Source organism: Scardinius erythrophthalmus (genome assembly GCF_964197995.2).
Source record: "Scardinius erythrophthalmus genome assembly, chromosome: 1".
Lineage (NCBI taxonomy): Eukaryota > Metazoa > Chordata > Actinopteri > Cypriniformes > Leuciscidae > Scardinius > Scardinius erythrophthalmus.
The window spans coordinates 22,927,266-22,952,963 of NC_138221.1; the positions used below are offsets into that span (position 1 = coordinate 22,927,266).

Sequence of the window (25,698 nt, forward strand, 5' to 3'; positions counted from 1 at the left end):
TCATGAAAACTTAAAGATTAACGTTTTTTTTTTGCAGCCAATCACATCATGCCTCTTTTTCAATGTCTTTTTCAAATGCTGCTTTCACTTGTTATTAATAACCAGGAGCCGTATTCACAAAGCATTTTATCTTACCACTAGGAGTACTCCTAAATCGCACTAAAATATTTTAGCTAGGAGTTTTCTCTTAAAAGTTATTCACAACGCCTTTCAGACCTACTCTTAGTAAAGAAAAATGACAACTCCTAAACTAAGAGTGAGTCTTTGTTGCTATGGATGACGTCATTACTCATGCACGAGCTTGACTGAAGTGACCACCTTGATTGGCTGATGATTGTAACGCGGGAATGATTCCAAACACCTCCCCTACGATGATGAGTGACAGGTGACAGGTCTGAGAATGCGTGCGCTACACAAGTAGTGTGAAGGATGGAAGATGATGAATAACTGAATAAATAGCCTAAATGAATAAAGAGTAAGGCTAAACAAATAGCATTGTAGCCTAATGAAACATATGGATTGATGCAATATCTTTGCAACATTATTGAATTAATCTATCACTATATGCCTCTGCCTACATTTGCAAAGAGAAGAACATTTTAATTTGATTCACAATGAAACGATACAATTAGTTTACATGGAATGAGTAGCCAAGTTTTGGTTGTTGTTGGTGGCGTTATTGCATTATGCCTACAATGCAGAATTGTTCCCTCGCGATTGGAAGCTCCTGTAGCCGCCGCATACGCATTTCAAAACATGGCAACGTGAAATGCCACAAAAAGCGGTTTGTGAATAGGTCTTAGTGAGTTAGGAGTCCTCTCGACTTCTTTTAAGCTGCCCCAGGCTTAGGTGCTACTTTTAGGGCTAAAATGCTTCGTGAATTACTCTTAGTCAAAAAAATTAGGAGTCCTAAAGTTACGAGTGACACGCCCATTATTTTTAGGAGTTGCTCCTAAATTCGCCAGTTAGGAGCTACTTTTAGCCTTAAAATTCTTTGTGAATACGGCCCCAGATTAACTTTATTTCTGTCAGACTCTACAGAAGCTTTTATTGAGAATGAACAGGTTTTGGTGTTGACGATTCACTGAATGTTTCATTTAAAGTCACCAGAATTGTGATTAGTGTCAGCTTTATTTGGGCTCTTGACCCTTGACTCTTTAACATTAGTTTTCTCTGATTGCTTTAAATATGTATTTAATTTAACACATTTGAAACAGCAGAAATAATCATGAGAACAATAAGCTCAGATGATAATATTGTCATCATGGACATGTAAGATTGCTAAGCTCAGCAGGAGTTCAATATTAGAAAAATGAGTATGACATATGAAAGATAATTTTTACATGCATTAGCATATTGTAAGTAGATTAAAATTACTTTTTAAATACACAGTTTGTACAAAACATCACGGACTAAGGTATCAAAAAGACCTCAAGAATCAGCGTATGAATCTCAACAATGGTGACAAACGAAAAGCTTCATGCAGCAATGCATGCTGGGTGCCACCATAATACAAATCTCATCCATGTCTCCCAGCATGCATTGCGGCATGAAGCTTTTCGTTTGTCACCATTGTTGAGATTCATACGCTGATTCTTGAGGTCTGTGTTTGACTATATTTTATTGCAGAATAAATTTTTCAGAAAACATTTTTTTTTATTCTGCACTGTTGGATATGAAATGAAATGAGCACCACCCCTATACTGATCAGATCAGGACTTGCTGATTATGACATCTAGCCTGACTTCGTCATACTCATATTCTAGTCAGAATGTGAATCTGAGACTGTTCCATAGAGATTTGATTATGGGGCGTGTCTCAACCGAACCAGGAAAAAAAAAAACTCTGCACTCAATTGGATAGACCTACAACCAATCAGAGTAACGGAGTAAATGACGCATGTTCTTCATTCATATTTTCAACCAACAAAATGTCGCGGCTCTCTGTTCCTCTTTTAAAATGAATGCGCTGTGCATATCTTCTATCACAGACGCGATGGCGGAATCTACACATGATGTTTCATAAACAAAGTTCGGGAGGAGCACGTACAAATAATCAATCCAATATCAACTTGTCATCAAACAATACCATGTCTAACGTTACCCTATATCAGCATGAGGAAGCATATTCACTCTGTCAACTTACCTAACACTCCTTGACAGTTTTTCAGCATCCCTCCACCACCCCGAATCCTCACTCTTGTCTTGTTCTCTCACAACCAGGAACACGGGGGGAGTATGGCTACCGAGCCCACAGCCCTCGGACAGCACGTCATATACGCATTTAGTCTATCTGACTTATTTGTGTGAACTCGTGAAATCTTATATACGCATTTATTCTATCTGACTTATTTGTAAATGTGAACTCGTGAAATCTCAATTCTCCAGCTGCCCTCGTCTTTGTTGTAAACTAATTCAAATCAAGCGCTCTTTGGTGACGTGGGTGATTACGTTACCGTTGCTCATCTGTCAATCATCGTATAAAGCCCGCCCTGACATTGTGATTGGTCCGAACAATTTTTGTTCGGGCATAATAGCTCCTCAACGGAGCGAGTCCAGACCGAACTTCCCAAGCAAAAAATATTGTGGGCGGGGTTCGGGCTGGCACCCAGGCTATATGACATCATCAAGAAACATCTGATCATATTTTCTCTCACCATTACAAATGTATTTTATTAAAATACAGTTAAAGCAGCCAGAGAAAAACTAAAAGAAGAGTCAAGTGCTCAAATAAAGGAGCTATTAATCACGATTATGGTGACATCAAATAAAACATTCAGTGAAACATCAACATCTAAAACTCAGTTAATTCTCAATAAGAGCTTATCTATGTAGATTTATGATGTCTAAACCATCCAGCTAATAAAATGTCCAAACAAACTCTTTATGAAACGTCACTGGATAAACACAAGTTAACAATACGTTTCAGTTTTCATCCAAACACTCAGTTGTAAAAACACAGGAAGTAACTCTGGCAAATACACACCGACTACAGTCACATGTGACACATATCTGACACAAGTTGTGTAACTATAACACATTAGTGTGTAAAGGGTTTCAACACACTTCTGTGTAAGAGGAATAACACATTAGTTGTGTTAAAGGTAACACAAAATGTGTAGTCCTTATAAACACAGATATGTGTTAAGCATCGACACAGGTTGTGTGTTAAATTTGACACAACATGTGTTGTCCCTGAACATACTCACTACATGCATTAAAACTGACACAACGTGTCATTTTTAACACATCTCTTTTTAGAGTGATACTTTCAAATCATACTTTTGGTTTAAAAAAAAGTAGCAAGCGGAACTTATCGAAAGTGAAATTTAAATTGAGATTAATATATTAGAATAATATTACACTCATATTTTAGTTTATATTTCCATAAATGCATATATATTTTGGTAACACTTTAAAATAATATCTAATTTCTTAACATTAGTTGATGCTTTAGTTAACATGAAATAACTATGAAATATAACATACTTTTTTTTTCTTTTGCATTTACCTAAAGCAAAAAATTAATAGTTTTTTTTTTTTTTTTTTTTTTTTTTAGAAAAACCACAATCTCAACATTTTCTCATAAAGGCACACACAGACATCAATAATCAGCATATGAATCTCAGCAATGGTGACAAACAGCATATTCATATAAACATTGGGAAACAAGTGACTAAAACGTCACAAAAAACAGCAGAAATAAAAGGAAATTACTAAGACAATTGAACTTATTTATTATTTATGATGGGAGCCATGAATTAATTTTGATTGGTGGTACCCAGAATGCACTGCAACATGCTTTATAACAATGTCACCATTGTAGAGATTCACAGGCTGATTCTTGAGGTCTGTGTGTCTACAATACGAAACCACCACGGAGTGAAAACCTCAAGCAAAGTCATCCAGTGAGTACTTAATTAAACCTATATTTTGTTCTTGTAAAAATTATAAATTTAATATATATATGATTTTTTAGAAAATACATCTTTATCTATAGATATAATTATGCTAAATACAAGAATTAGTCAAAACACATCTAACAGAACATAAGCTTATTATTTACAATATTATGTGCTTATTTATTTAGCTAAATGTCAAATAACAGAAAATACAATACAACTATTTTCAAGATACAGTATCTTCACATGATAAAACAGATAACAGATATAACAGATTGTCACTGTAAAAACAGTCCATTGTGTCGTGGAACAAGCAATGCTGTATACAAATATATGGATAGCATTGTAATTTAAACTTTAATTTATCATTTTATTAGTTCATTAAGTAATTATGCTAACTCAACTAATTTAATGTAAAGAGCTGGATACTAATTAAATAATGTCAACTATAGTAAATTTGCTGATTAGAGTTGCATAGACTACACTAAAAAAAATAATTTTTGCCTCTTGTTAAAAGTTAATGAATTAAAAGAAGATAAAGTAACACGATTGTTTATTATTTTGTCACAACTTAATTTAATTGTGTTCAGTCAACCTAATATATTTAAAACTGAAGTTTACTTAATTTGTGTGAAAACTACATGAATCATTTTTGTTGACTACTAACTGGGCAGTGGATCTGTAGTTCCCAGCAGGGTAAATTTAGGGATTAAAGTGTTATTTTATGTGTTTTTCTGTAAATTGAAAGATGTTCTTAGTTAATGTTAGTGTTTAATATTCAGTTATGTTAGAAACTTAGAGGACCTTCTGTAATGTTTTTGAATTTTGTGGTTACCATTATGCAGAAGAGTGGCGACTGTGTTTAGCTTAAGGTTGTGGGCACACAGTATACAGCACACTACACTGAAAAAAATGATTCATTGACTTAGTTGAATTAGCTAAAAAAAATTATGTTAATTGGTTCCACATAATTAATTTTAGCTACATTTAAACAAATGCATTACGTTGAACTTAGTTCAACGTAATGCATTTGTTAAAATGTAGCTAAAATCAATTATGTGGAACCACTTACGATAAAAATATTTAGTAAATTCAATGAATTTACTGAAATCATTGAATTTACTAAAAAAAATTCTCGTAAGTGGTTCCACACAATTGATTTTAGCTACATTTAAACAAATGCATTACGTTGAACTTAGTTTGACGTAATGCATTTGTTTAAATGTAGCTAAAATCAATTATGTGGATCCAATTAACATAATTTTTTTTAGTAAATTAAACTAGTTATTGAATCATTTTTTTTCAGTGTACATGCATTAGTTTTAATTTAAGTGAACAAATAAATTAATTGATTACATTTTAATTGAGAACACTCAAAAGCTATTCTTTGAATTAATATAATTAAATCATGGAAAGGATTTTCACGTGATTAAATGGCTTTCTTTCAGCATTAAGTACTTATGTTAGGCTAACTTACATTGTATAGATTGGATCAACTTTGTTAACTAGTGTAATTGTACTACTGTAAAATAAGTTGGATTCAACTATATTTAATTAAGTTGAATGCAAATTAAGTAAATTAGTTGGTCCAAAACATTGCAAATTAGTTGGGCTGACACTATTAAATTAAGCTGTGCCCAACCATAGTAAATAAGTTGAATCAACCTTAATAAATTAAGTTGACCCAACGTAAGTACATTACATTGGAATAACATAATTGCATAATGCTGAAATAAAGCAATTTAATCATGTACAAATCCTTTCCATGATTTTTTTATGTTCATTCAAAGAGTTTTTTTTTTTGAGTGTAAATATTTAGACTAATTGCATGTTTATATTAATCTCTGCTTAAATATGGGTGCATGGTTATTAATAATAAATGTTTCTGAAAAAAAAAATAACGAGGCATTTTAATTGTCTATTAATAAACTAGTGTTTTGTAAATCAGTATTGGCTGCAAACATATCTCCACATATCTCCACTGTAAAGTGTATATATATATATATATATATATATATATATATATATATATATATATATATATATATATATATATATATATATATATATATATATATACTTTACAGTGGAGATATATAATATATAATATAATTATTAATTATTTAAGGTAGATTTTAACTTACAGTATATTAAAATATATATATGTGTGTGTGTGTATAATATCAAGAGACAGCCTCTGCTAAGCCATTTTTTACATTAGGCTATATATATACGGGTGATTCTTCAATTAGGGGAACTTTTATGTCCCCAGGTTATACATTCATGTTAAAAATACTATATTATAAAATAAATAGTTTAGTTATTTCAAATAATATTCATTGCACCACCAAAAAATGTTATACACTAAAATCAGTATGATTTCCATTTTTAAAAATGTCTTCATCACTAACATTTGGCTACTCAGGCCTTGTCCCCAACCCAGACTTTTATTGTGTATTCACACCTGCCTTGTTTGGTTCGATTGAATCGAACTCTAGTTCGTTTCCCCCCTTGGTGCAGACCTTTTGGGCAGGTGTGAATACAGCAATCGAACTCGGGTGCGGACCAAACAATCGAACCGAGACCCAGCTGAAGAGGTGGTCTCGCACAGCAAAAACTCCAGTGTTAAATTAACACTCCTGGGAGTGTATATGAGTCCACTCTCAAAAGTGTAAAGTGTTAAAATATGAGTGTTAAATGAACACTCAAGAGTATTAAAGTTAATGAGATAATTAAGTGATTAATTTAGTGATGATTGAGCATTATTGAAGACACCTGATGTTAACAAGCAGAATCACTGAAGGAGAAAATCACAAATTGTAAGCTACCGCTATGCTGATGGCTGTTTGCTTTAGTTGGGCTCTAGACCATTATACATTTACTTTAGATTTTGTTTGGCTGTTATATCTTATAACTGCCAGATAAACAAAGAAAAAAAAGTAATCTGATGGTGTTGGTTATAATATGACAATCATCATTTGAACTTGATCACTGAACTCATTAAGATCCTTCTTTCTGACTTAGATTTATATTGTTGATTACAGCTTAATTGTGAATCTGCATAAATATCCAGAATTTTAGATATAATACAAAGGATTTCTTAAAAGTTGTTTTGAAAAAAAAATCATTCTTTTCGGCACACACAGACCTCAAGATTCAGTCTATGCATCTCAACAATGGTGAGGAGCAGAATATTCAATTAGGAAAAGTAAATTACATAGACAATTCAGATCATAATTTATTCATACCGCAATGCATGATGGGAGCCATTAATGAGTTGTGATTGGTGGCAGCCACTGCAACATGCTTTATTATTGTCACCATTGTTGAGATTCACAGGCTGATTATTGATGTCTGTGTTTTAAATAAATTTATTTGAAAGTCTTTTGATCAGAACAATGTTATGAAATATTTTTGGATTATATGAAAAATACTGAAAATCATGTGCTGTAGAATCACAGAGCTGCTGTAATTAACAAGTTAAGCCATCTCAATAAGCTTTGTTTCACAGATCACAACATGATTATGTCAAAACATAACCAACACCATCCAATCACATTTTTCTTTGTTCATCTGACTGTTATAAATCAATAACAGCAGACAAAACAAATTTTAAAGTAAATATATAATGGTCTAGAGCCCAACTAAAGCAAACACTGATCACCATAACTGTAACTTACAATTAGATATTTTCTCCTTCAGTGATTCTGCTTGTTAACATCAGTTGTCTTCAATAATGCTCAATCATCACTAAATTAATCACTTAATTATCTCATTAACTTTAACACTCTTGAGTGTTCATTTAACACTCATATTTTAACACTTTACACTTTTGAGAGTGGACTCATATACACTCCCAGGAGTGTTAATTTAACACTGGAGTTTTTGCTGTGCGGTACGGTTCCAAACGAACTCTGGTACGGTTCGTTTACGGTGTGAACATGAACCGACCCAACTGCAGAAAACTGCGTCTTTTTATTTGACTGCTCTTATGAGGATACTTAACAAAACGGACATTTTGGCATAATGTTGTCTTATTATACAGACATCCCAAGTCTCCCGGAAGTTCCGGGAGTCTCCCGCATCTCGATAGCGGCTCCCTGATTCCCGTAAATCAGTTAAAATCTCCGCGAATCTAGAGCGAGCGAGCAGGAGCGCGCGCACGGCAGAGAGAGGGAGCGAGAGACCTTGCGTGTGTGTGTGCGCTAGTGTGCCTCACGAAGCGCATTTAAGGACCCAAGCAATCAATTGTCAGTGCGGGCGGGCTTTTATCTATACTACCATAGTTTCTTCATATTGCGTTTGTAGAGAATAACACCAAATCAGTAAAATAACAAATATTACATTATGAAATATCTCCATGCTGAGCCTGTTTGTGCACTTCCTGCTTTTCCCTGCTTGAGAATTCCTGTCCAATAAATGGACGACCTTAGCACACGTGTGGTTTTGTTTACACATTTTGGTTCACTTGTAAAAAGAGCAGTGTGATAGCGAACCGTACCAAACAAAAGAAATCAACATTCTATTTGGTCCGGACCAAAGCAAGTGAACTATCGGACTTTCCTGGTGTGAATACAACTTTTCTGCTCTGAAAATGTGATAAAATGTTATCAGTTCATTAAAAAATCATAATATATGTTTAAACAGTAACTTTAAAAGGCACTTGATGCATAATTCGGGTTCATGTCTGTGCAATTTGTGAATATTTTTAACAATTTAGTATTGTCCACAACAATACTGTCATTACCGCGACAGTCTATGATTACAACAAGGATATTTTTGAGGGTAAGACTAGTTTATGCCGTAACCATGGAAATGAAGACTAGCAGGGTAGCACGTCAGCCATGAAAGAACAGTGATATTTGATGTCTGAAAAAGTAAGTAATTTAATCATGAATTCCTTCTGATCATGGAGTAGACAATCACTGCAACCTTTTATGTGATGGGAATAGATCTAAATACTTAAAAAACTTCTCACGATTTGTTAATCTCAATAGCTGTAATAGTAAAAACGTACACAGCAAAAACTCCAGTGTTAAATTAACACTCCTGGGAGTGTATATGAGTCCACTCTCAAAAGTGTAAAGTGTTAAAATATGAGTGTTAAATGAACACTCAAGAGTGTTAAAGTTAATGAGATAATAAAGTGATTAATTTAGTGATGATTGAGCATTATTGAAGACACCTGATGTTAACAAGCAGAATCACTGAAGGAGAAAATCACAAATTGTAAGCCACCGCTATGCTGATGGGTGTTTGCTTTAGTTGGGCTCTAGACCATTATACGTTTACTTTAGATTTTGTTTGGTTGTTATATCTTAAAACTGCCAGATGAACAAAGAAAAAAAAGTGATCTGATGGTGTTGGTTATATTATGACAATCATCATTTGAACTTGATCACTGAACTCATTAAGATTGTTATTTCTGACTTAGATTTATGATGTTGGTTACAGCATAACTGTGAATCTGCATAAATATCCAGAATTTTAGATATAATACAAAGGATTTCTTAAAAGTTGTTTTGAAAAAAAAAAATCACTCTTTTAGGCACACACAGATGTCAAGATTCAGTCTATGCATATCTCAACAATGGTGACGAGCAGAATATTCAATTAGGAAAAGTAAATTACATAGACAATTCAGACCATAATTTATTCATACCGCCAGGGCCGGCTCTAGCCCTTTGGTTGCCCTAGGCAAGATTGAGTTTTTGCGCCCCCCCGCGCCCCCCCCCCCCCCCCTGCTCTTTATAAGAAAATAAGAAATAAGAAAATTGATAAGTATCAAGCCTTTATTTGTTATAATTTTGATGATTATGGCTTACAGCTTATGAAAACCCCAAATTCAAAATCACAGAAAATTAGAATTGATATGAATTGATATGTCATAAGCTGTAAGCCATAACAAAGTCTTGAAATATCTCACTTTGCATGTAATGAGTCTATATAATATATTAGTTTCACCTTATAAGTTGAATAATTGAAATAAATGAACTTTTGCACGATATTCTAATTTTTCGAGTTTCACCTGTAGTCACTCCAACACTTCAACAAGCAAAATATTACTTAAATGATACACTCTAATAAATTGCACATACAAAAAATGCTACAAAGAATGTTCATTGATGAACAAACAAAAATGCTCTAATAGTCACTCCAATACTTCAACGAGCAAATTTTGACTTGAAGAATCAACTGTAAATTGTTTATACACAAATTCTACAAAGAATGTTCAAGGATATTTACCAAATTGGATTCATTTAAGCAAATTATGATTGCAATTACTGGTTTAACTATACCTTCTACAAACAAATGTGCTATTATGGATAATGTATGTACCACTACAAAATTAAAATATTTAAGTTATTTTAGTTCTATCTCAAATAATAAAATATTAATAGTTGTTTCTGCCATTTCTATTCACCTTCAAAGTAACTATAGCTAGCAAACTATAGCTTAGTGACAGCAATGAAACGTCCAATATTAGGTGATGTAGGCTACAATACTAAGTAGCCTAAATTTATTTCAATGGACACCTTAATAGCTAAGACGAGAAGACTTACTCTATACTGAGCTGTATTTTTTATCTTCTTCCTTTCTCCGTTTTCGTCCCTGTGCACCAGAGGTTTAGACCGCTTCATTTTCAAACAAATGCGCCAGCAGCTGAGCACTTCCCTAACGTAACGTAACGCAACCACCCCCCCCCCCCCTCCAGAAATGGTCGACAAAAATCATAAATTCAATCAAATAATCAGGTTGACTAGTAATTAAATGTGTGGTTGAGGGGGCGCCCTTTGACCATGTTTAATAAACATGTTTTATTTCGCGTTTCATAGGGCGACACTAGAGCAACCGCCTAGTTCGCCTATAGCAATCGCCTGCCCTGCATACCGCAATGCATGATGGGAGCCATAAATGAGTTGTGATTGGTGGCCGCCACTGCAACATGCTTTATTATTGTCACCATTGTTGAGATTCACAGGCTGATTATTGATGTCTGTGTTTTAAACAAATTTATTTGAAAGTGTTATGATCAGAACAATGTTTATGAAATATTCTTGGATTATATGATAAATACTGAAAATCATGTGCTGTAGAATCACAGAGTTGCTGTAATTATCAAGTTAAGCCATCTCAGCAAGTTTTGTTTTATGGATCACTACATGATTATGTCAAAACATAACCAATACCATCAGGTCACATTGTCTCTTTGTTCATCCGAGTGTTAATATAAATCAATAACAACAGACAAGCAAAATCTAAAGTAAATATATACTGGTCAAGAGCCCAACTAAAGCAAACACTGATCACCATAACGGTAACTTACAATTTGTGATTTTCTCCTTCAGTGATTCTGCTTGTTAACATCAGGTGTCTTCAATAATGCTCAACCATCACTAAATTAATCACTTAATTATCTCATTAACTTTAACTTTAAATGAACACTCATATTTTAACACTTTACACTTTTGAGAGTGGACTCATATACACTCCCAGGAGTATTAATTTAACACTGGAGTTTTTGCTGTGTAGCCTAGAAACTAGACGCACCCTAGCGGCAGCAAAATGTATTTTGCAGCCTGGTGGGTCTAGACACTCTCACTAGACCTTCAAGCTGCAAAAACCCAAATTGGGTCAGGCCAATCACAACGCGTATAGAGTAGGCGGGGCGGGCTTAACATAATGACGACAGAGATGTGACGTTCCCTGGCTTGAAAACAAAGAATGGCTCCTGGCTTTCGAATCGGCTTTGGCCGTGACTCTGGAGGACTTGGAGTTAAGTTTTTCTTTAAGAAAAGAGCAAAGAACGGCACTTAAGTCATTCTTTAAAAAGGAAGATGTGTTCGTAGTTTTGCCGGTGTTACACCAGATTCTGTGACCGTCATAATATGTGACCGTAGTGGGCGCGGTTGTCACTGCGTGCTCCGTGATCTATGCAAACAGCATAACTTCTGACTATAAGCCAAAGGTGAAGTATTTACGACACGTTTGTTTAGAAATGCTTTTTTTTTGCCTGTCAGATATGGCAAAAGTTGAATCTATCATCAAACGTTAGCTCAGCTGTTGGGAAAACGTTCTGGTTGGTTGTAGCGCTGTCCTATTGCGTGCAGAGGGAATTTGAAAGACAGCCGTTTATCCCGCCCCTCGGATTGAGCGTGTCTATGGTGAGTTTCCAGACTAAACATCTTGATGTAGGTCTGGCTTGCCAGGCTAGTAAAAACGTATAATAGCTGTAATAGTAAATGTTTTCGAGAGAGTTTCACATGTAATGCTAAATATTTCATATGCAAGCATGTCAGCCAATCACAGCAGAGGGCGTTTATACTGAAGTCTCATAGCAGCCAATCACAGCAGTGGGCGTTTACACTGAAGTCTCACAGCAGACACACCCCTTCAAACAGAGCTAAAGTTCAGAGGCTAAAATCAGGCTATGAAATATGCCTTTTATTTCTAAATTATAACAACTTTTGATCTAAAAAACATACTAACATTATAACCCCAGGAAACATTCTAAAATAATAAAATAATTCATGCAATGGGACCTTTAAAGAGTTTCTGTTGAGTTTTGTGGGTCACCATTGTGCTGAAGAGTAGAGCCTGTGCTTCAGTTCTGGATGAGCAGAGAGACACTGATGTTAAGCTTCATGTTGCTTTATTTAACAGGTAGTGATTGTGTGCTTGTTGATGCACTGATGATATGTTTGTTAAAGGGGGTGAATTGCTCATTTTCACTCAATCTCCTGTTAATCTTGAGTACCTATAAAGTAGTATTGCATCCTTCATATTTCCAAAACGTCTTTAGTTTTATTATATTTATAATAGAAAGATAGGCTATACCGAGTCTTTCCGGAAAAAAACGAGCGGCTGGGGGCGGGCCGTGTAGGCGGTGTGCTATAGCTGTGCTAACCGAGCTAACAACAACACAGAGAGACATTTGAAGCAGTTTACTCACCGCTTGCGACAGCGAACCTTTATCATTGTGACTGCTCGATCCTTAAGCATTAGCACGATCTGCAAATCCGTCGATCTGGGCTTGGTTTATAAAACAATCATCGTCGAAATGCAGGGAACAAACAGTCTACACAACTCCGTTTATGCTCAGGAAAAACAAACTCCATGCACTGTTCCCTTAATGCTGGGTTCTTTCGGAATCTGTGCAGGGTTGTCTTGCCCTGGCAACCAAAAACCCACTTCTTTGGTGACATTGACTTCCCTAAAAGCCGAGCATAGCGCTTTGAGGTAACGTACTGCTTTCGCTCTCTTCTCTCTCTGGTCTACGAGTGCGCGCGCGCCCGCGGAGAAGTGCCCTTAGGACCCATATAAGGAAATTCCGCCCTCTCTTACGTAAGACAGAGCCATACTCGAAAAAAACCCTCCGAAACTTGTGACAAACCGGAAGGAGTATTTTTGGAACAAAAATACTCCTTCAAACGTACAACTTAACTTTTGAAACTTTGTCCATGTTTAGCAATGGAATCCAACTCTTTAACAGTGTAAAAAACTCAGTATGCATGAAACAGCAATTCACCCCCCCTTTAAGGTCTTCAACTCTTACATGTGTGCTGATGTTAACTAACACTTATATGCAAGAGGATTATGTTGAACTGATGTTTTGTTACCTCAAATAATTACATTTTTTAGAAAACAATTTTTTTTTGCCTCAAATGAAATAAGATCACAGTATACATATGAAATGGCAATTGATCAATTTAAGATAGAATCAGTTAAATCAGTTTACAACATCATGACATCTTGACGTCAAATAAATGTTGAATTCACATTAAATACCAACAAACAAAGCATGACATCAAAATAACATCAACAACATGACATCAAAATGACATCAGCAGAGGTCAAAATCTTGACATCAAATTGACATCGACACTTTGACGTCAATATGACTTTCATTTTTGACCTATTTCGTGATGTAATTTTGACATCAATGTTTGAAGTCACATTGATGTTAAATTGACATCAAATGCCCACTGGGTTATTCAGCGTCATTACCATAAATGCTGTGGCAGCAATATTTTGATAAATGTATATATATATATTCACATGATTTATGTGTATTTAAAGTTCTTTTTGTACTAGCTGTTGAGTGATGTTAGCAAATCCATGACCTAGCATCTTTTTTCCTGAAAAAACAAAAAAAACCGCAACACATCATTACCAACACACAACTTGTGATGGTAATGACAAGTGATGGTGGTGATAACATTTTCTGTGTCACTATCTATATCATATTATGTGTTTATAAATTAAGTTAAAGAAGCATAATAGTGTGATTATTAAGGCCTGGTCCGAATACCATTTTTTGAGCTTTGAAGCTTATGAGCTTCGAAGCTTATGAGCTTATGCGTGATTCAGGTGAAATAATTGTGAAATAATGATTATGTTAAAACACAACCAACACCATCAGATCACCTTTTCTATTTGTTCATCTGGCTGTTATAACTCAGGTACAGCAGCCAAACATAACTCAAAGTTAATAATTTAAGGGTCAAGAGCCCAACTAAAACACACACTGATCTCCACAATGGTGACTTTAATTATGGTTTTCTCCTTCAGTGATTCTGCTTGTTAACACCAGGTGTCTTCAATGTTGGCAATAAAATATATTTTGTAAATTTTACTCATTTTAAATGGTTAACTTTAAGGAATTAATTTGATTAATTATTACTCAATTCTAATTTGTTAAATTTAATTAATAATATTGCTTGTAATCTGTTGCCTCATTTTTATTGATTAGATATCAATAAAATCAATGAATTCTTTTTTACAGTGTATGTCATTACCAGAACAGTATGTCATTACCGCCACGTTGCTTAATTTACAGCAAACATACCTTTAAAACTGTTTTATGTTCAATCTTGAGGTGCTACATGAAAAGCCTAATGAAATACTCATCCACTTATTAAAAAAAAAAAAACATCTAAAATGAATTTTCCAGAAATTAAACAAAAGTGTGCTTTGATGAACACAGAAAAACACATTTTGATGGTGAGAACAAGAAAATATATGTAATTCGCTGAATGGAAACATTTAGTTTTTTATACGTATTGTTGAAGGTTAACAATGTTTGCAATACAAATGAGTTTAAATGATCTCCTTGATACATTTTTTGCATTATGAGACTTTTTGATGTTGTGACGGGAATGACGTTTTGCAGTGCCAGTTGGCAAATAGATATAAAATAGGCTACTCAAATTATATTTAATTACAGTCATGGCCATTATTATATCTTTACATCAAAGCATGTAAACATTTTCTTGACATAATTCTAACAAAATTTAACCAAATTTCATTAATCAAAATGTAAGATGGCTAAATAGCCCCCAATTGAAGAATCACCCATACATACATTAGTGGTGGGCCGTTATTGGCGTTAACGTGCTGCGTTAACGCGAGACTCTTATCGCGCGATAAAAAAAATATCGCCGTTAATCTATTCTCCAAGTTGGGTTGGGAGCTGGCTCTACTACACAAGCTATGATGACGCAATCTACCCACGGCCACGAGGTACACCCGGCTGCAACGCATTATATTCGTCGTCAACTTAAGTAAACACGGCTGAAAGTGAAAGCTGGTGAAAAAGATCGGTGCAACATCCATTATTTGGACTTGGTTCGGATTTAAGCCATCCGACGAGCAGCAGCAAACTATATAGACAGTGTGTGGGGTAACAGTTCGGTAAATTAACACACTACTAATCCGTTCTACCACCTCAAATTCAAAACGAAACATGATATCACTGAATACCAGCGCGCTCGTATTATTCCCAATATATCTTAGTGGTGTAGCACATAATCTCTGTCTGCACCCAATTTTAAGAATCGTTGTTGTGTTTCTTTTTAACTGAAAAGACATCAGTTAGACAATATTCTAATTTTAAATTTGGGGTTTCATAAGCTCCAAGCCATAATAAACATTAGACCTACTTAAGTCTCTGCAGCTAGTGAACTTAAATATTATTTATCTGCAAAATTATGTTGTATACTTACAGTTTTGCAAAATATATGTTCTCAAAACTACATACACCCTTAAAAATTTTTTTTTTTTAAAAATTAGCAGTTGTTTAGCAGGGTCTGTGTAACCTGTTCTGAAATGGTTTTATTATAATATGTATCGTTATCGCAAGAGGCTGCAATGTATATCATAATATGGATTTTATGCCATATTGCCCATCCCTAATTGATAGCCTATAGTACTTGATAATAACATAGGCCTCCCTAATCTTGCCTACGGACGGTAACAGTACAGTAGTAACCTTTTATAGTCTATGAGTAGAACAGCTTTCTCAAGCAGTTTGTGATGCATTTTGGAAACAGGGGATGAGCCCCTGGTCTAATGTGCCACCTGGCTTGAGAAACCCGTTCTCAAAGACTTACTTTTATAGTCATTATTTGGGTAGCACACATATTCTGAATGCCTTCGGCAGAATTCAAATGAGCCATTTTAATGTAGATTAATTTCAAAATTAATCTAGATTAAAAAAATTAATTTATGCCCACCTCTAATATACATGCATATATATATATATATATATATATATATATATATATATATATATATATATATATATATATATATATATATATGAAGAGTTCAGATGCAAAAGCCTCTAAATGCCATCTGAAATTTTCTTATACAATGATAATTTTTATCAAGCTTGTATATTTAAGTTCAGTAATTTCACTTAAATGACAATTAATAGGTAATCTTCATTGCCATTTGAGTGAAATTATTGAATTTAAATATACAAGCTTGATAAAAATTATCATTCTATAAGAAAATTTCAGATGGCATTTAGAGGCTTTTGCATCTGAACTCTTCATATATATATATATATATATATATATATATATATATATAATGTAACCCCTCTCACCGGGTCCTTCACACCCCGCTCCATGCGGGTCTCGAACCCGGGTCTCCGGCATGAGAGTCAGGCGCTCTAACAAGGAGGCTAAAGACTGCAGACCTACTGAGATCAGAGGAGTGAGGTTTACTCGCACACACACATATATATATATATATATATATATATATATATATATATATATATATATATATATATATATATATATATATATATATATATATATATATATGTATATATGTATATGTGCGAGTAAACCTCACTCCTCTGATCTCAGTAGGTCTGCAGTATATATCTATATAAGGAATAATTGACGACAGGCCATTGAATTATTAGAAAAATAATGCACACCCGAGGTGGTAATGCGGTCATGACGCGAAGCGGAGCATTATGATTACAAAGCCATCAACAGGTTACCATCATCACCTGCCCTGATTAAATTTAGCTTTCTTTGCTGCTGCAAATGTGCTTAACAAACACACTGTCACAGCAGCCAAAAAAGACGAAAACATAATAAGAGTTAAGAGCCCAACTAATGGCAACACTAATCAATGTTATGGTGACTTCAAATTAAACATCTCAATAAGGGGTTCTAACAGAAATAAAGTCAGTCTGGTTAGTAATAAGTGAAGCTGGTAATGCTGTTTGTGGAGTTGTTTAATCCTCCTCTGCTGAGATCTTCACAGATTTAAAGTCTTCAGTTTAAATCTCTCTTCAGTTGATTTCATCTGAGGCTGTGGCTGAAATTACTATTTTTTGGCTCAGATAAGGTCCAGTTCTGGTTTATTTCTTTACTCTTGGCTGACATGTAGTCAGAGGAGTAAAGTCCATTCAGAAAGTAAAAGTCCTCCTCAGTATTTTGTTCCAATCACCTGGATTATAATTCAGCAGGAGAGAGAACTAATTAGTGAAATCAGTTGACTGAGTTCATGGGTGGAATAAACTATGGCAGGACTTCTACTTTCTGACCCCTGGACTATACAACTCTGGTAACGGAGGTTTGAGCCACTGATAGCAGACTAATGCTGGGGACACACGACTAGCTGACACATTCTCTGACTGTTTTCATCGCAGCATATTTTAAACACCGACTTTGAACACAGACTGAACGCGCAGAACACGCGTTTGGGCATGATCAGTCATAAGTATCAAATTACATTCATAACCGGCCTTAAAGTGTGTCCTCGGCTCGGCTTTATGCAGTTATTAGAGAGAGAGATGTTGCAATAATGAGACAGAAAAGCATGTGCGTCAATATTATTTATTTATTTATTAATTTAATTTGTTTTAATTAATTCGTTCGTTCTTTTTTTTTTTTTCATTGACAGACAGTAAATAAATAAATGAAACACAAAGCCCTTTTAACAGGTTGGCCTATCAATAATTATTTATTTGTTATATTATCTGCAATACAAATCCGTACTGCAGGACTATCCATTTATTTAGCCTATATTCAGTGTAATTTTTTTATTGATTATAATAGGCCTATAGATAGGACTATATACTTCATTTATTAAAAATAAACTGCATGTTTCTATTGATTGTGAAGCTAGACATTGAAAATTGGTGATTAAGCGCATGCGGCTAAATGATTTTTCTTGTTATGAATTGTATCCTATTTTCCGTTATTACAGTTGACTACGCGAAGTGATATGGAACTGTAATGCGGTCAAGACCTGCCTGGAACTACTTTAGCTGTGCGTTTCCCTGAAAATAATGCACACCTTAGAACGTTCGTCAACCAATCAGATTCAAGCATTCAACGGCCCTGTAGTATATATATATATATATATATACATTATATATATATATATACATACATTATATACATTGTATATACATTATATATATATATATATATATATAACATATATATATATATATATATATATATATATAACATACATACATATATATATATATATATATATATATATATATATATATATATATATGCATTAGGGGTGGAACGGTACATGTATTCGTATTGAACCGAAATGGTACGGGCGTCACGGTTCGGTGCATAGATTTACACGGAGAATACATGGTATAAAAATAAATAAAACTCGCATGGAAATTAATTAATGTAATGCGGAGCTACTGTTAGATACGCGAGTTCTTAAGTCGCAAAGTGTTTACTTATATTTGTGTGTGGTGTGTGTGTGTGTGTGAGGAGCAGGCGCGATCGAACAGTGGAAACATAAAAACATACTCTGTCATTTTGTTTATACAGGACATCATTCAAACTGCAAAGTGTTTAAGTTACTGTTAATTAAAATTTTAAGGAAAACAAATATTTAATCTGAAATGTTGCAAATTAATTTTCAATACATTCAGGTACAATTACAAAACATATCTCAATGTCTTTTTGTCTTTTTATTAATTTAATTAATAAACTAATTATATAAAACTATTGTCAGTGCACTACAAATAAACTGGTTCTATGCCTTTACTTTATTAATAAAACTTATTTAAAAAATAAATACAAGGCTTAAGTAATTTATTTTCCTTTGGTGGTTCCTTTTCCCTCCATTGTACCGAACTCGTACCGAACTGTGATGTCTGAACCAAGGTATGAACCGAACCGTGGAGAGATGTTACTGCGTCTTTATATTAACATTTCTGATTGTTTAAATCAGTGGTTCTCAACCTCTCCTGCAGGGACCCCCTGACAGGTCATGTTTCTGTTTTAACCTTGAAATGGCACACTTATATTTAGCATTTTTAATGTAATCCAAAGGATTTCATAAAAGTTCTTCTAATACAAAAAAATAAATAAAAATAATAATAATAAAACAATAATAAATAATAATAATAACAATAATTATAATTATATATATATATATATATATATATATATATATATATATATATATATATATATATATATATATATATATATATATTGTATTAGAAGAACTTTTATGAAATCCTTTGGATTACATTAAAAATGCTAAATATATGATGTACAAGGACAGTACTGCTATAATCAATAAAATAAACCTATTAGGCTCTAAATGAGTTCAGCAATTCATTCAGGTCTAATAATGATTGTCAAAAATAATAAATTTCAAGGTAAAGAGAAATATCTAAACAATGTCTTACTTTTATTCATTGGTCTAAATACATGTTTAACTCCTTTTTAACAGGATAACAAAGGAAGAGCTTTGGAGAACAGAGAAGGTGAGTGAAGAATCATGTTAAACTACATGCTGCACATTTAGAAACGCTGGAACTCGTTTCTCTAATCTTTTTAAATAACATTTTAATGTTTTTACCTGGTCTACAAGTCTGAGGAAAGTCACAGAGATAAAACGTGTAAATATGCCAATAATTTATGTAAAATATAGAACTAATAGTAATTGTTAACATGATGATGTAAAATAAACTGGGCAAGAACTTTATTAAACCAGAAAGGACAGTATTTACAGAAAAACGATGTTAGAACAATGAACGCGCAGTATCACATTTAAGCCTCAGAACAATAGGCCAACTTAGTTTAAAACAAAAAGACACTATTCAGATTAATATATTATAATAATATTACATTCATCTTTTATTTTAAATTTCTTTGTAACCAAATACAATTTATAATTCCTATTCATTTTTTTGGCAAGTATACTGTTTAAATTAAAACATGAAAACTTGTGATATTCCTTTAAAATAATGTTTTATTATTATTATTATTAAAAAGTACATTTTTACTGTGCAATTTCTTTAATATTTTCTTCAAGTTATACTGAACTTTTATTTTGATAGGTTGTGAAAAGTTGTGTGTTTATGATATAACGAATGAATGACGATAGTTTTATGTTTTATCAAAATAAAATGGTAAAATGCTGGTGAAGTGACTCTCATAGCAGCTCTGCGATTAAGTTCACATGTTTATGTTCTCATACAGTGATATAGTTCTAATACACCACGTTTCACTTGGAATTTTGGAATGAACATGTCAAAAAGATGTTGATACGTATCCTCACGGATATATGTCCCATATATGTTTATATAACCAGAAAATATGTCCACCCTGTCATGGACAAATTCAAAGTAGAATAAATACATTTCCATTGCATAGTGAAATTATAAGATGTAGATATGCAGAAAGATAATGTGTCCCTTTCCCAACAAAACATTTTAGTTATATATACCTTATCTGAGCCACAAAATCTGTGTATATATTAAATATGAATTCATCTGAGCCTTAATAAGCCTGTTAACAAGCAGAATCACTGAAGGAAAGAAGAGAACAGAAAAAGAGATGAGCAGAAACACAAGAACTACAATTGACTTCAGCCACAGCCTCAGATGAAATCAACTGAAGAGAAAAGAAGACATTAAATCTGTGAAGATCTCAGCAGAGGAGGATTAAACAACTCCACAAACAACATTACCAGCTTCACTTATTACTAACCAGCAGTGTTCGGAACGTTACTTTAAAAAAGTAATTAGTTATAGTTACTCACTACTTGTTCCAAAAAGTAACTGAGTTAGTAACTGAATTACTCTATAATAAAAGTAACTCGTTACCAGGGAAAGTAACTATTTGCGTTACTGTAAAAAAAAAAAGTTGCTATATGTCAAAGAATTTGGATTTTTTTGAGCAGTTTTCACAAGTCAGTTGAAATGAGTAGAACAGACAGGCGTTTGTACATAACTTTAGATATTTATTGCACGTCGACAGACAGCAAGAGGTTTATCCTGCACTTCAAGCATTATCTTTGTAAGAAAAGTAAACAGTTACACCATATAAAGTGCACTTAACTCTGTAAATTAAATCAACCTCTCTCAACTTTTTATTAAAACTTTTATTAATAAAGTAAAGGCATTGAACCAGTTTATTTGTAGTGCACGACTGTGCACATTATATAAGATTAATATATTTGTTTTCCTTAAAATTTTAATTAGCAGTAACTTAAACACTTTGCAGTTTGAATGTCCTGTACAAAATTACGGATTATGTTTTTGTTTCCACTGTTCGATCGCGATCGTGTCTCACACACACACACACGCACACACGCACGCACACAAATGTAAACACTTTGCGACTTTTCGATCGCGCCCGCGCCTCTCTCTCTCTCTCTCTCTCTCTCTCTCTCTCTCTCTCTCTCTCTCTCTCTCTCTCTCTCTCTCTCTCTCTCTCTCTCTCTCTCTCTCTCTCTCTCTCGGTTCAATACGAATACATGTACCGTTCCACCCCTAGTTCTTGCCTTTGACCTCAATGAATTTGAAGTAGTGCTTATATCTCCACCTTGAAAATGCCAACTTTTCATCGGATTGCTCCTGACTCGCCATCTCTGCTGCTTCATCGAATCTCTGTTTAGCTGGTGTGTGTGTGTGGCGCGTGTGCTGGCATGTGTGTAAAAACACTGGCTCTGATTGGCTACCATGAAACACATGACCCTGCCTTAGCCAATCATAACCGCTTACCTTGTTATTAACCCACCTCCTCACTCGCTGTGCGAGCCAGCTAGGGGTGCGTTCGGATTACACAGTTTATTCAATCAATGCATAAAAACGCACCGCATTTAACGTCCAGTAATGTTAACGGCATTGTAACGAAGGGAAAAGTAATTAGTTATATTACCCCGTTACTGAAAAAATAACGTTGTTACTTAACGCCGTTCTTTTAAACGGCGTTATTCCAAACACTGCTAACCAGACTGACTTTATTTCTGTCAGACGTCTACAAATGTTTTTATTGAGAATTAACAGAGGTTTAACTCTGTGTTTCTGCTGAGATCTTGAGATATTTAATGTCTTCTATTATCTTCAGTTGATTCATCTTATGCCGAGTTCAGACTGCACGATTTTAGCCCCGATTTTGGCTCGCCGACAGGTTTTGAGAAATCGCCGACAAATGGCTGAAATCACAGGCAAATCGGTGCTCGTTCACGTGAGTGACAATCACGCAGTGTGAATGAGCAAAGACGCGATCTGAGAGAATCGCCGACGAGTCGCCGACGCCCGTGAGATATTTGGCATGCTAAATATCTGGACCTGTCGGCGATTCAAAATCCTGCTGTGTGAAAAGTGTTCTGACTGAAAACTACATCGGCGATGACCGACAGCCAATGAGAGAGCAAGATACAGAGCAGTGGGGAGTTCGGGGAGGAGTTATAGGCCACAATATCAGTATTTTAATAGATATATTTACAAATATATCAAACAGAAACAAAGCACAAACATTTGCTTAACCAGCAGCAACAGCAGCACATTGCAAAATTATTTATTTACCCCAAACTCTCTTTGCAGAACACACAGTCCTTGCTCCCCTCGTCTTCCCAGCCATTTCCTCACGCAGAATGTTTTTCTTTTTCTCCTTTTCGCTGCAAATCAGTGCACAGACAATTTGGATCGCAAGCTTCTTGCAGGCTATCATTTTTAATAACAATTTCAGACTCGCGCAAGAACTGCGGTCTTACGCACGCGGGATTTTGCGCTATTACCTTATCACTTCTCGCATGTGTTTGGTTGCGAAACGTAGTTTGCGGACCAGACAGAAGTTGTCGGCGATTCTTCCTCCTGAAAGTCATGCAGTGTGAAACCTCCTGTCGCCGATGCATCGTGCAGTGTGAACACACCAGCAACTGAATGTTACCCCAGATAGTCACACAGTGTGAAAAGAACAGTGACCAGACTACTTTGAAAATCGTGCAGTCTGAACTCGGCATAAGGCTGTGGCTGAAGTCAGTTGTAGTTTCTTTGTTCTTCAGTGATTCTGCTTGTTAACAGCAGGTGTTCATCATTAATGCTCAATCATCACTTAATTATCTCATTAACTTCAACACCGCTTTACCTCTTTAGTGTGCACACATATGAACACTGAGCAGTGTTCATTTAACATGGGTGTTTTTCTGTGTACTATTACATAAATCTTACCTGTTTCATTTACATATGACTGACAAATATAAATCACATTCAGTTTATTAATACAATTACATAAATCTTATCTGTTTCATTTATATATGACTTAAAAATATGAATCACATTCAGATTATTGATTGGTTTATGTTAAAACTATGTAATCCAAATGGATGGAAATTTTATATGCAATTCAAATACATAAATCTTATGTTTAGACTTTTTTTTTTTTTTGAGTGTTCAGAGGTGATCTGTTTGTCATTGTTGAGATTCATACACTAATTCTTGATGTATGTATGTGCCTTCCTGAAATACTTTAGAAGGATTTTTTTTTTTTTGTTTGTTTTTTAATTGATTTGATCATTTGGATTTCATTGAAAAGGCTAAAAATGTCATGCTCTAAAAGGACAGTGCTGATATAATCTATAAGGTAAACTTAACTCAGAAATTATGCTCTCAATGAGTTCAGTGATTCAGGCCAACTAATAGTTGGTGACTAGTGATCGTTGCGACGGAGGTGAGTCAGTCGGGACTAGCTTTGACAGTGGCTTTGTTCTGGTTCTGCTGTAAAGCCGAAGCAATCTCTGTTACTTTAATTTCCTATTGTCACTGTAAAGCCACTTTGGAACAATCTACATTGTTAAAAGTGTTATATAAATGATCTTGACTTGACATGACTTGACAAATCATGCACTATGGTAAAAAGTGTTTTCAGGTCATAACATAATTGTGCAAGGAGCCACATGAGTCTCAGGATAATTTATAATTGTGTGTGAAAATGATTAAAAGTGCTTGCTGTTTTACTGCCTCTAGTGTTTCTTTATGTTGGAAACTGCAGTGATATGAACGTAATTTGCGTTTTGCAAAAATGTTGCCACAGGTATATGTTTTTTCAATGAGCCTGTGTTGCCTTAAACACAACAATGCAATTTGTAGGCCTAATTCAAAATATGGGTAAAATCAAATCGAAAAAAAAAAAAAACTCTTATACTTTAAACTTAAACACTATATTTTAAAACAGTAGCCTATATTTTGCCCTACCTGGAAGCTCGTTTCTGTCACAGCATAAAATATATAAAAAAGTTAATTGCAACATTTTATCTCACAATTCTGACAGTTTTTCCTCTGAATTCTGAGTTTACATCTCACAATTTTGAGTTTATATAAAAAGTCAGAATTGTGCATACAAAAACTGTTTCGCTTTTTTTTTGTTTACTTTTTTTTCCTCCCATGATGAAAGGAACCCAGTTTCCAGACTTTTTATATACAGTAGTGTATTAATGTCAGTGCTGCATTCAGCAGCTTTATTTCTCAAAATGTGCATCTAAGACACTTAATTAGAAACAAAGTTATCTTTTTCTTTATATTGTTATTCCCTCCGCATGGCAACAGCTTTTAATGTGTTGTAGCCTAGTTCATATAACTGCAACCTCACTGACCTGTTTTTCTCATCTGATTGTCTTTAGTATGGATTCAGTGGGAGTGAACGTGATAAAAAAAGCAGCTTTGGGGAGATCCTTCAAGTTGGGCATGTTGTATGACTGCAGAAGAGATGCATTAATACCAGGTACTAACATATATATATATATATATATATGTATATATATATATATATATATATATATATATATATATATATATATACATACATATACATACATACATATACATATATATATATATATATATATATATATATATATATATATATATATATATAAATAAATGCATATACCATTTAATGAAAACAAGCGCAAATCCAATTCAAAATTAAAACAGAGAACTAATAACAACCCAGGTAACAATTTTTGGTTCCCAGAACGTTCTCAGGTCAATCCAAACACATGCATATTTTAAGAGGTGCTATAATGCCCTTTTCACAAGATGTAAAACAAGTCTTTGATGTCCTCAGAGTGTACATGTGAATTTTTAGCTCAAAATACCCCACAGATATTTTTATATAGCATATTAAAATTGTCCATTTTTGAGGGTGAGCCAAAACGCACCATTTTGTGTCTGTTCCTTTAAATGCAAATGTGCCGGTGCTCCCCGC

The 25,698-nt window shown here is 34.1% G+C and overlaps 1 protein-coding gene across 4 annotated transcripts in view; it reads left to right on the forward strand.

The window, feature by feature from the left end:
- Window positions 1–3,831: 3,831 nt before the first annotated feature.
- LOC308697108 (uncharacterized protein) overlaps window positions 3,832–25,698 on the forward strand; it is a 32,123-nt gene continuing 10,256 nt past the window's right edge. For 2 of the 4 annotated variants that reach the window (XM_081376205.1, XM_081376206.1), the window contains exons 1-3: window positions 3,832–3,907; window positions 19,934–19,967; window positions 25,112–25,212. In XM_081376205.1, coding sequence (XP_081232331.1) covers window positions 25,113–25,212 — 100 coding nt within the window. In that variant the 5' untranslated portion in view covers window positions 3,832–3,907; window positions 19,934–19,967; window position 25,112. The remainder of the gene's footprint in view (window positions 3,908–19,933; window positions 19,968–25,111; window positions 25,213–25,698) is intronic. The other 2 variants (XM_081376208.1, XM_081376207.1) reach the window with 2 other exon arrangements.